General features: G+C 33.7%; 1 protein-coding gene across 5 annotated transcripts; it reads left to right on the top strand.

Moving 5' to 3' along the window:
* The first annotated feature begins 6,468 nt into the window (after window positions 1–6,468).
* Window positions 6,469–13,345, top strand: RUXF (small nuclear ribonucleoprotein F). 5 transcript variants are annotated; one of them, XR_002281611.2, is made up of 8 exons: window positions 6,549–6,575; window positions 6,688–6,753; window positions 7,063–7,150; window positions 7,302–7,339; window positions 7,511–7,575; window positions 12,407–12,484; window positions 12,922–12,987; window positions 13,074–13,345. XR_002281611.2 is itself a non-coding variant. In XM_088873208.1 (7 exons), the coding sequence occupies exons 2-6, from the start codon at window positions 6,748–6,750 to the stop codon at window positions 12,468–12,470; spliced, it is 261 nt and encodes an 86-aa protein (XP_088729334.1). In that variant the 5' UTR covers window positions 6,549–6,575; window positions 6,688–6,747; the 3' UTR covers window positions 12,471–12,484; window positions 13,079–13,345. The 5 variants fall into 5 exon arrangements, 4 of the variants coding, with proteins under 4 accessions (XP_011624737.1, XP_088729334.1, XP_020525349.1 ...); XM_088873208.1 differs by lacking the exon at window positions 12,922–12,987 and having other exon boundaries at window positions 13,079–13,345; XM_020669690.2 differs by lacking the exon at window positions 12,922–12,987.
* Window positions 13,346–13,583: the final 238 nt, after the last annotated feature.

Here is a 13,583-nt window from a genome sequence, read left to right as displayed (position 1 = left end):
GCTCCGGTTTTCTACAAGAGCTTCCAAAAATCAAGGGCTATCTGGTTACTGTATTGACACGTGTATAGGTGGGGTCCTTTTCTAATCTGGATTAAAGGGACCATTATGCAAGCGTTAATGGTGATAAATAAATAAATATGCCGGAAAATGACGATTTCCCGGTGGTTTCAGCTGAAATTCCCGGAGAGGCGATGTACGTTCAGGTGATTTTTTGCCGGTATTATGAGATTGTTGCTTTTTCACGAGTATTAAAGCTGCAAAAACCGGGCGACGAATAGTTGAGTTGAGACTTGAGACTTTATATTTTTATGCTAAGCGACATAAATTTGCGTTTTGGCGTCTAAGTATTCGAAAATTAAGACAATTGATAGAAGAGCTCATATACTATACTACCGCGGGAGCATAGTGTTACTCCCTCACTCAAAACATCTACTTCGGAATGACTTTTCCAGTATGAAATTTTGGGAATTCAATCGCCAGATGATTATTTTTAAAATAAAAAAATTGAATTTTGAGTTTTTTTTTACACTTAAATCTCATCCTTCAAAAATTGGACGATCTTTATTTAATCTTGAAACATCTTTTCTCTGGTATATAGAGAGATTTCAATTAGATTTTTCTTTTTTTTTTTTTATGATGTTAGTTTGTGGGAGAAATATTACATCCCAATAATTTAGAGTCCTAAAATGACTCTTCTATTGACTTTTATATGAGGGAATAAATGGATAACGCACTTAGGGAGTATAAAATCTTTTGGCTTCATAAAAATACCATGAGAGATGGTTTGGTTTAATTTGAAAACTAGTTGAATTACTTGTAGCATATTAACTAAATATTATCACATAAATTTATTAATAAAAAATTTGATAAATCACAAAACACCTCTTAGATAATAATAATTTTTTAATTATTTATCATTTTATGAAAATAAATTATACTAAACCTTTGGTTTCATAAAATCCTCTTTTAAGATATAATTTTTTTCTCTACTCTTTAAAAGCTTCCATCAAAATCTCTCAATCTCTTCTAAAATCTCTCATTCTCTATCTCTTGTGCAGGTTCTCTCTCTCCTCAAACTTTCTCACAATGTTGAGATGTCACTCATGTACGCGCTCATATCCTCTCTCCCTCTCTCTCAAATTAAGATATATAAATAATGTGGAGATATGGAAACAATATTGAGATCTCTCTTTTATGCATACTCATACTCTATACCTCTTTCAAATTTTGGTTAATCTATCTCTCTTCTCTAAAGTTATGAATGTGTCCTACAGTCTTAGGAATGTGTCCTACAATCTCTACAAATTTATGGGCCCTTCGTATTTTCACAACACGTGTCCACCACATAATCCTAGCTTAATAATATGGTTGGATTACGTGCGTTGCATGTATATAATTACTTGTAGTAGATTAATTAAATATTCAATTATCAAATAAATTTATTAATAATTTTTTTGATAAATCACAAATCACCTCTTAGATAATAATAATTTTTTAACTACTTATGATTTTTATGAAAATAAATTATGCTAAGACTTTGGTTTCCTAAAATCCTGTTTTAAGGGAGTTTTTCTTTCTCTACTCTTCAAAAGCTTCCATGAAAATTTATATTCTCTCTTATGCATGCTCTCTCTCTCATTTTCGAATTATCTCACAATGTAGAGATCTCGCTCTTGTGCGCATTCATATTCTCTCTCCTCCTTTCTAATTAAGATATAGAAATAATGTAGAGATATGGAAAGAATATTGAGAGATCTCTCTTGTTTATACTCATACACACTATCTCTCTCTTTCTAAAAATTTAATTATCATATAATAAGTGTTTATTCTATATCTCTTCTCTAAATTTAGGAATGTGTCCTACAATCTTTATAAATTTAGGGTCCCTTTGTATTTTCACGACACATGTCCACCACCCCATACTCTGGCTTAAAAAAAATTGACTATCTAATGGAAGTACAAATTTTGTATATATATATATATATATATATATATATATATATATATATATATATATATATATATATATATATATATATATATATATATATATATATATATATATATATATATATTATGATTGCAAACACAAAAAAAAATATTATGTAGAAAACTCACTAAAATTATGAAGTAGAGTAAAAAGTTTTAATTATTTTAATTGCTTATATATTTTTTTGTTATTTTTTACTTCAAATAGAACATCCGCAAAATAAGATAATGTATAATTTAATTCAAAGCATGTGCTAATGAATTTTTTTAAAGAATAATTACATACCTTGAGAAAAGCAAGATTTCTCTTACCTTTAAAGACTAATGTGTTCCTTAATCTTCATGAAATGGGAAGAACACCTAAAAAAATATAAACATAGGTAATACCAAAAAAAGCAAAAAGAAAAAAGAATTACTATGACTTACATTCAATATGGACTTTGTTAAGCTTCATTCAATGGTAAATAATACCTAAAAATCACATGGTTTAGTTGGATTACGTGCGTTACACATATAACATAATGAGCATTCAAGTAAATAGTCATATAAATATATAGCGCATGAATTTTTTAATTTTGAGACTGTTCATATTGCATATGTTGATCTACCATTTGCATCACTTTTGATATGAGCACGGGAATGTGCATCTCTACGTTGATCTTTGTTCAAAGAACTCTTGTGAATTGAGTAGTTTATAGGGTTACGACCCGCTTCCTAATATTACATAGTTTTTTAATATACATTGAACACTAACTTAGTAAATCATACATCAAATAAAATAGGAATCGTTTCTAGAGTTATGATCTATTGCCTATTATGTACAAATTTTGACAATCTTTAATATTTTTTTACGATTGATAAAAACAATTATTATCACAAATAAATATTGCACTACATAACAATTAACATATTTTATTTGATATCATGGAAGTACAACATGCATGATAAAAATAAATAAATAGCACGCATGGGGCCTATTCTATTGATTTCGATAAATATTGCACTTATGAACAATAACGATAACACAGACAAATCCAAAAAAAAAGAGTAAATAATTTCTTTTGCAACCAATAGATCATAATTGGCTCGTCTTCTTTACATGCTTATGTTGCATTCAGTTTATGAAGAATGAGTTTGTTAGTATTCTTTCTTTATTCATGGGTAAGGGAGCCAACGTAGTATTTAGGAATGAAATTGGTGTGGGCTCTAAATGCTATATTCATATCATTTTATTTTTATTTCGTAATCTCATTTCTTCTTTTAATATCATATAAATTTGTGTTGAATGAACCATTTTCACAAGTAGATGTACTTATATCTTTTGATAGTTAATTACTAGCACATGTTTGCTCTTGAAGGCTGCCTGTGCATTGAGTGAAATTTCTATATTAAGAAATTCAATTTTTTTTATTTATATCAAACACAGGTACTTAAAACTTTCTTCCAGGAGGTTATCAAACATTGAAACCTAAAACTTTTTTAACTTCCCAGGTAGTTATCAAACATAGAAACCAGGAACTTCTTTAACTTCCCATGAAATTATCAAACACTTAACCATGAACTTCTTACAATAACTTCTATCTTCCTAGCAAAAAGGAACTTCCAATTTACACTTAATGAACTTGCTTCCAGTTATCAAACAAGCTGTAAGGGAAAAGTTTATATAGATCCGAGGCTCTAATCAATCAAATTAGAGCCTACCTCAAATTTTTCACTAAAAGAGGTTGTTTTGATGCACAAATTCATCAAATTGATCATCTCGAACATGCAAAAAAAAAGGATTTCAAGTTTTTGAAATATGTATTTTGTATTTTGTAAAACATTTTTGGACAATCAATTTACAAGTTGTCATATATATGTTGATCTACACTATTCTTGAAGCTTAAAACTCTAAAAATAAAGATAAAAATATATTTTAAGGCTATCACAAAGATTTCCGGTATTGAAACCACATTTCTCGACACTATTTTAAGGTAGGCTCTATTTTGATTGTTTAGAGCATAGGCTCTATACAAACTGCATCCCTTATACAATAGCTTCCCCTAATGCACTAAACATCCATATTGTTGACGGATTTCAATAAATGGTCATCCCACAAAAAATTAAAATGGACAGTATCAAAATTATATAAAAAATAAAATGGATGGCATCAAAATTATATAAAAAATAAAATAGACGGCATCAAAATTATATATAAAAAACATTTCATTTTTTTTTAAGTTTATTTTTTTGTTAGATTCCTACACATCATAATAGAGATTTTCACTTCCTAACATTTTGAATGCAAAATCTAACTCGCAAGTCGATATTGGATAGAGACCTCATTTATATAGATGAGTCTGACTCATAAAACCGATGTCCTGTAATTAATGTGTAACTTGTAGTCAACTATCAAGATATCATTGGTCCGCTAGATGTCTCCAAATATAAATTATATATTTGTGGGGAAACACATAATGTTCACCCTCTAAATATTGGTTTTTGGGGATTTTATATTGGAACTCTTTTGCGAGTTCCTTTTTTTCAAGTGCTTTGGAACCTCAATGTGATAAAAGGCAAGTTAAAGAATCCATACATGGTTATTTTTTAAGAATTTAATTCGATAATAAAATAGTTTGTTCTTGAGTTTCAATTTTTTCCCTTCATATTCATGATCGTCGTTGGATAGACAAACTTTTAATCCAAAACCCATTTAAGTAATGAGTTTTATTTTTTTTATAATTCAGTGGGTAAAGGGTTACTTACCAATTTAAGAATGCCACTCAAAATATCACGTTATGACGTTTCGCAATTTGGCTATATGTCATTGAGCCTTGTCCACCTGACCCATCCTTCTCTATTAGTGGAAAACTTTGTGAAGAAGTGTGTTATAGTACATGTTTACATATTGTGTGGATTTAAGCAAGGCCACTAATATCCACCACACACGGTAGGGGGTGTTTTTTTTACGAACTTTGAGCAATGGAACAATGCCCCTTAAATGTCCATTACAGACATCAACGGTTGAGGAACTTGTTATATCTATACAAAATATGTGAACATGAACTACACTGTAAAGACCCCTAAACTTTTTACATGTCAATAAATTTTCAATTTTTGTATCAAAAAACTGTACATGCCTAAAGAAAGTATATAATGCGGCTATTTATCTTTGGTACAAGATGGTCAATAATCAATCTTGACCACTAATATGAAATTGGGTGGCTGCATTTATTTCATCGACCAAGCTTAATAGTTTAAATGAAAATTTTTCAAATTTTACAATGCACCTAAGCTATCAGATTTCACATCGGATAGCTGTAAGTAATTGTACCCTCCCGCTACCGAAGGTAAGTGGTCTAATTATATACAATCCCGACTCGATAACTCACCTAACCGTATCCAAAAAATTTAAAAGAGAGGTGTGCACCTCCGTGCCCCATGGAAGTGTGAACCTCTCATTATTGAATGAGAAGGGCCGACTTCTCACGAGAAGCTCACTCATGTTTATATTCACTTTATAAAAAAAGAGAAAGTATAAAAAAGAGGGACCAGGTTTCTATGCGGCCAAGCCCGCATATGTAGAAATGCAGGCCTCATAATAAATCTATTTTTGAGATGGATTTTAAGACTTAATTTTCAATGATAAGTAATCTTTAACATGGAGATCATGAATATAATAAATAATTAAATTTTAAAAACTAGAAATAATAATTATAGTAAAAAAAACATTTAGGCCGTTAATTGCCATTGTTTTAAAATGGAACACCTACTTCGATCCATCTTTAAGATGTATGCTTTACACTTTTTGGATCGTATAAATAGTCATGCGGTGCAGTCCGCATGAAACAATTTTCCTAAAAAGTGACCACTTACTTTTAATTCAACGAGGTCACAACCACTTTTGTTCATCATATTTCAAATCAGATGGTTGTGAGTGTATAATTGACTAGACTCTAAGATCAAAATTTTTTTCTCAAACCTTGTGACACACCATAGGCCATTTAATTTGACATCCAATGGTGAGTATCAATTGTGACCTCTTTGCACTAAAAATAGATAGTATTGTAGTACACAATCTTATAAAAAAAAGAGAAAGTATAGGATGAGACCATTTATCTTTGGTATAAGGTGGTTTTAATCTTGATCATTGGATGTGAAATTATGTGGCTGCAATTCTTCCATAAACCAAACTCAAATTTCAAAAAAAAATTTCACAAAAATTTGTGATACATCCAAACGATCAAATTTTACATCGAATGGTTATAAGTAATTGTGATCACCTCGTATAAAAGATAAATGATCCCATTGTATACGATCCAAAAAAAAAAAAAACACTTGAAAGTAACGTTCATCTCAAGGACGCCGTCATCTCAATTTTCCAGTTTTCCAGCCATTCTTTCATCTCAAGGACTATTTTGGTCATTCTGCTCATAGGCAAGGAGTCCTTTAGTCATATCTTCTCCATTTCAAAGCCTCCTTAAAAGCCACGAGCCACTCGTTCGACCTTTTCCTCGTCGACTTTCCTCTTCACAGGGAAAATTCCCGCCCATAAGAAGCCTGCAAAGTCTATTGTTTTTAACCCAACAATCCCTTATGTTTTTAGGGTTTCTTTCTATCTCATTAAGTTTATATGGTTTCATTCTTATAACTTTGTTTCTAGGGTTTTCATATTCACAATTTGTTTATCCATGATCTCACACTGTTTTTTTGAAGCAGGTAAAGCCACTCAACTAGGGTTAACTTTTCGGGATTCAGCGCTACTTGCTTCTATATTCAATGGCGGTGCGTTTTTTTGTGATATTTTGAGTATTTTTCTTCTTCTTTTTTTTTATCGAAGATGCACTCTTATTAAGTTCGCTTGCTGTTCTATTCAACCTCTTTTGTTCCATTTTAGGGGATTTTTCATGGTTATGTAAGTTTTTCTTTTGATTATTTGGATTTCACTCTGAGTTAGATATTTTCATTATCTTTCAACTGCATTTTTGGTCTTTTATTGGGCATTTGATGGAGTTATTGCATATAATAAAATACGTTTTACATACGATTTGTCATTGTTTTTCCAATTTGGTACTTTTTATTTTCATTTTGCAGACAGTACCAGTGAACCCAAAGCCTTTCTTGAACAATTTGACAGGGAAGCCTGTCATGGTGAAGCTTAAATGGGGAATGGAATATAAAGGTACTTTGTTTTGTTAAATTTCTTTGTTCTTCTCATGAGTTATATTTTAAGAGCAGTAGTTCTCTGCTTTTTATTCATTTTTCATTGTATATTTATCGTCTGTAAAAAAATTATGTCGTTGTTCTTGACAAGTTATTGTGTCTCTTTTCAGGGTATCTTGTTTCGGTGGATTCATACATGAACTTGCAGGTATGGTTTCAAACGTTATTTTTTTGATAGATTGATTATGAACTTTGTTTTGCATAGTTTATCGATTTTGAAACTTTGTTAATCCATGGATAACATCCATTTTGAGAACTTTTATGCCGGAGCCTATTTTGTGAGTTGCTTGTTCAAAATAGAAATGGATTCATTTTGCAGCTAGCAAACACTGAAGAATACATTGATGGGCAATTATCTGGGAACCTTGGAGAGATTCTCATCAGGTAAGTGAAATCTTTTGAAACCATCAGAGTCATTATTTATTCTTATTATTATTAAGAAATTGTTCCTGCAAATTATATGATCAGAGATAAGCATAGAAATGGTTACTAGCATGGAACTCTCTGTTCATAATATACTTTGGTTTTCAGCAATGATTACCAAGTCACAATAGTTGTTGGACTATTTCTGAGTAATGTGGTTAGTGGAAGTTTGAATTTCAAATTTGTGCTGTAAAGCCCATTTATGTCTTATTTGGCTGCTCTAGACTTAGTCTCTTGAATCACTTCACTTTCTATCTGTGTCATGAAGCTGCTTTTTATGGTCAAATATAGTATTTTAGTTGGAATATGGGCCGAAATATTGTGCAGATGTCTGTACTGAGCAAATTGGGCCCATTTTGTGCTTCTGCTGGATCACCATGATGTAAGAATAAACAAAACCACCCCGGGAATTTGATATGACGATTACATTGCAACAAGAAAAGAAAAGAAGAATTTTGGAGGAAGGTTTGGGAAAATATGTCGTTTTGTAGGTTGCACGAATCTTAATTGAAATGTAACTGAAGCCAAGTGTACATTTAAAATTATCATTTTAAAAAGAAAATGATGAATGCCTTCGTGAATTATAGAGCATAAACACAAGGAATTAAAATGGAAGTCTGGCTTCTGTTTTCTGAGTTTTCTATAAGAAGAGTTATAATTATTATCATTATCATCTAAGCCTTATTCCAATTATTTGGGATTGGCTACATGAGTCATGTTCCTACGTTATTCTCTTCAGGATTCATGATAAGGTATGGCAACGTTTTATACTGGCTGCCTACCTAACGCAAATCACCTCCGTTATTCAGGCTTGGGATGGATTAAGGGACAGTTTAAGGTTCTCACCCTTATTAGACCGAATGGACATATCACATACAATTAGAAAGCTAGTGCACATTGAACACTAGAACATTCTCATATGCTTGCAAGCATAGGCATGCATATATGCCGACAGTAACATATACAGAGCACAAATTTAGGGGTTCTCGAAACATGCATATCAACTTCACAGGAACAGTAGTGAATATGTGTAACAAGCATCCTAGTTTCATAACTTTCGATTCCGAGCTATGTATGAATATATGCACATATTGATATGCAGACACTCTTCAATCAGCATATGAATATTAATTGACTGATTGCTTGGATGGTCCACTTGATGATGGTCCAAAATCCTAGTTGATAAAATGTTCATGTTGAAGCATGGAATGGCAGGGATAAAAATAGAGAAACAAATATAACTATCATTTTCCTTAAAGAGATTTCACATATTGCACGGATATTCTGTATCTGATGTGCATTGACAAGCACCCCAATGTTTGATGTCATGAGAGGGTTACACGGTCCCACCTGACTTTATTCAGGGAGGTCTACAAATTTCTAGATGCAATGGCATGGAATATACAAAAAAGCACTGCACAGATCAGCTCTCAAAGGTACATAATTACGCAGCAAGAAGAGCAGCCCCACTAACTAATCAGTCAGTGAATTGGTAGTCTTTCAGTTGAGTCTTTGCATTACACCCAACATGATCAGGTTAAGGCCCCACAAAACTCATCTTCCCATTCAAACGAAGGGAGAGAAAAGGGGACCTTTGATCTGTTTAATCATTGCATGCTTCCAAAAGTGGCGAAATATTCTTCATCTAATATATAACCACATCATTGTTCTAGATTTACAAAACTCCAGATTCATCGTGTAACTACCAAATCGGAAATGCAAGTAGATCCCAAGTATCGTGTCAGTTGGCTAATGTTATACCTCTCCCCTTTACTGCTTCTATGATGGCATCAGCATTTCCAGTAGCAGCAGTCTTGGACAGGGTTAAGTATGATTTCCACAAGGTGAGCGAGAAAGGATAAACAGAGATAGCCAACCTATGAAATCTCTCAGAAAGGCTCTCCACTTCCAAAACACTCGAAAGCTCTGCAGCTTCTACCCATACTTGCTTTATGGCCAAATGACATGCTTGGATTATGGAGTTGACCAGAGTAGAGCAAGCCCAAAACATAGCAGAAGTTGAGGCAATATCACTGGGTTGTAGCTCCAAGATACAAACTTCCACACCATGAGAGCAGGCCTATAGGTAGAAGGCACAATATCCATTAGAGCTTCCACGAAATCCCCTAAACCCCTTTATTCCAAGTGATTCAGGTAAGAGTGATGGCCCATACCATCATGTGATCTACAGCTGCATTCATCAACTACAAAACATGATGTTTCTCTTCGTTTGCCAATTCAATAGAAGGCCACCAACCCAGATGGCAGTTCCTGCTTGAAGTCAAACTTCTTTACAATGGTTTTGGGAAGTTTACCATAGACTGCCAAGTTAAGCTGAAGAAACCCGCAAGATGCATCTATTATATTGTCAGGCATGATGAAATGTATCATAGAGATAACTGATTAGAATCCGCAGAGTGTGTTTCAGTATGAAGAGGTTCAAAGACTATGGATGTGGCCTTTTTGATGTCCCCTGATATGTAGTGTAAATGGACCTTCCTTAGAATGTGATGCATGGCACAATGCTGACAGGGCAGTATTGTAAGCGTGGAACTATTCAAGGATTTGTGTCCTGCTGTTAGTAAACTGTACCCAAAGCTCATAAGAACTCTTGCAATGTCGGACCGCTAGAAAAAACATATCTATAAGAAGAGTGCACAACATAAATGTTTTTTTTGGTACAGTATTATCTACCAAGATCAAACTGTCTTTATTCGTTAGTCTTGTAATCTCTCTTGGTATGGTTTGCAGGCAAGGAAGTTGGAAAGTTTTGAAATGGAAAAAGGAGTGACTATAGTGTGCTACCTTACACTTCCTATGATTCATGTGATTTGAATTTCATGAGTAGTTCACTATATATAAATGGTGAAACTTTTAAAATATGATTAATTGCACAATATACCTTTTGACTAAAAATGTATTATGGAGGTCCGTCACAACAACCTTCCACTGCATAAATTGTGGCATCTTCATGGATCATTAGAGTTTTGGTATGTTATCTACAGTGATGAAAGTGATGATTCAATACAATTAGTTTTGTTGTGGCAATTGATGTGATCTGTTGGTATACCATTGATGTGATTTCTAAGATCTCTTTTGAAAATTTAAGTCTCGATAGTAAATGACCATGACCAGAATTGAATGGCTCTTTCCATTCCATTACTAAATCCCCACCCTCTCCCCCCCACCCCATAATGCTCTTGTTGAAAAGTACCTCGCACCCATTACCTTATAATACTTTTTTTTTTCACTAAACCCCAAGGTACTTTCAACAAAATATATAACTTTAATACCCTTATTAATGAAATTACAAAGTCAAAACAAATATTCGCCTCTCTCTCTCTCTCTCTCTCTCTCTTCCTTTCTCTCCCCCGTTTTTCTCTCTCTAAGCCTACCTTCCCTTCTCTCTGCAAACTTGGTTCTTATTAATGAATTTACAAAGTCAAAACAAATATTCGCCTCTCTCTCTCTCTCTGTCTCTCTTTCTCTCCTTTTCTCTCTCTCTAAGCCTACCTTCCCTTCTCTCTGCAAACTGAGTTTTCCTTCTCCTTCTCTCAGCATTTTCTGAAGGAGCTTGAGAACCCATTTTGTCGGGTCTTTCTCTTAAGGGAGATGGTGGCATTGGAGCATGAGGAAGTGAGTCTTTTCTTGGGAGGAAATTTCTTGGAAGGAAAGGGGTGGTTGGTTGACGATTTGGTGGAGAGAAAAGAAATTGGAGATTGAGATGTGTGGGTTCTTTGTAGCAGCAGAACCACACAGGCTAGTGAAGATTCTAAGTAAATGACAAAGAGAGACCCATTATAAATTCGGCAAGTGAACAATCAATGATAGGATTGGTCTCTCTCTCTCTCTCTCATACACACAAACACAAACACAAATGCATACGCGCTCACATATCGAGCTGAAGATTATATCCCTGCTCAATAGATTAAATGTAAACATTTACATTTATTGTCAGTATTCAACATACTACAAGAAGCTAAAGTCCAACGGCTTAGGGCTGGCCGCCTAGAGTTTTTTGAAACATTGATAGGCAGTTTGATAAATCCACCAAACTACCCCCCCCCTCCCTCCTCCCCCACACATTCACCTACACCCACACATATGGGCCTTGATGCACCTAATATGGTGCATTCCCAATCTCTACACCATCCATTTAATTTGGACAATGCAAATCTGTCTCGAACCTCAAGACAAGAAGAGGGCGTAGAATGATCTGCATTGTCTAATACAATTGGATGACGAAGATGTCAAGGTTCGCATAACAAGCCAGCCTTGATGCACAAAACGCTTTTTCTTGTGAGTATATGTTATGTTGTTTTCTGATAGGGTGAGACAGTGGTCCGACCTGGTGACAAGCTGGGTTTGGATCAAATTACAAACACTTTTTCTTTTTTCTTAAATTTTATCAACTTTGGAAATTTTGTCATAGTTTTTCCGGGTTAACTCTTTAGTTGTGTGTTAACCTGGAATTGGCTGTGGCTGAGTCAACCATTGAGTTTGAGTTTCTGAACATTGCTTGTCAAAATCGGTTTATGTGTTTGTTAGTAATATGAATAGAACAACAGAATTTTGTTTGTTAACTATCTTTTTAAGTAGGTTAATAACACTAATTCATGACCCAAATTCTATTATTGTATTAGTACAAGTAACTAGATGAAATAGGTGGACCTTGTCAATTTTACCTTATTAGATGCTCTCTAGCAGCTAGTGAATACATTCTTCCTCTTGCATGATCGAATTCTAGCTTAATCATAATTGGTTGTGTGGTTTACATTGTTCTTGGTTACAGGTGCAACAATGTTCTCTACCTAAGAGGTGTACCAGAGGATGAAGAAGTAGAAGATGCTGATTAAGTTTCAGAATCTGAGTATATTACCAGTCGCCTTTTGAATTTAGCTGTTCCTTTTTGGCTTAACCTTGCATGTATTTTTCTCACTTTATAAAGGAAAAAAAAGAAAGAAGGGAGATGGTTTTTCCTTTCCACAAACTGGTGATTAATGGCTTTATAGTTGCTGCTTAGGGAGAATATTTAGTTAATGCTTTGATTCTTCCCTTTGGTCTGGATGATTTTTTCTGCAATCTTAAGGATTGTATCAAGATAACAGAATTGTGCACTATTAATACATGACAATCTGATTCTGTGTTGGAACTTCTGCTGTCGAATGGATGCCTTCAAAGCACCATGTCCCTTGCTTCAGCTGTTCTTCACGGAGATAATGTACTTAAGTTTATCTATAGAGGAGTTAATGGCAATTTATACCTCTCATAATTTGCTAAAGGTTTGATTTTTTTGTTAAATTGCAGGGAAATCATCTATCAGGATGAAAATTAGAAATTTGTTATTTGTATTGTTTCTTCTTGTTATTCGAGGTGCATTATAAAAAACTGTAGTTGCTAGTGAAGTGCTTATTGAAAGATTGTTTTGACTCTGTAGCTAATTTTTTGCTTTGGAACAGGATAGCTTTTGATGGGCTCTTGATATTTATTGAAGCAGCTTGTTTGTGTATCTGGTATCTGTTTGCTGCATGTATTTGTTCATATATTACTTACTTAAAAGCTGGCTTCAATGGAAGATTGAATCTATTATGCAAGGCAAAGTGAAGGTCCTTTAACCATTGTTGCCGAATGAAACATGTGTTCATATTCAGCAACCACCAATGTGATGTTAATAGAAATGATGGTACCATCTAATCCAACTGTGAATGAAGTATTTGATAGTTTGGTTCCAGTTTATGAAGTAAGAGGGGTTGGGCCTTATTTGCTTCTTGTGGACTGGCCATAATTGCATGAACTAATGGCACTCTTGGAGAATTGAGTAAAAAACAATCTCTAAAAGAACGATAGTAAATGTAACTCTTTAACGGGTGCCCTCTCTTTTTGTTAATCTCTTTAGAGGCAACCATTAGTGGCAAGAGTTGGGAGCGTGGAGCGAGTCGCAACGCTTCAACCACCTTAGACAGATATAT

This window comes from Amborella trichopoda, chromosome 8 (genome assembly GCF_054954075.1).
Source record: "Amborella trichopoda isolate Santa Cruz 75 chromosome 8, AtrichopodaSantaCruz75HAP2 v2.0, whole genome shotgun sequence".
Taxonomy (NCBI): Eukaryota; Viridiplantae; Streptophyta; class Magnoliopsida; order Amborellales; family Amborellaceae; genus Amborella; species Amborella trichopoda.
This window is presented reverse-complemented; position numbering and strand designations above follow the sequence as displayed.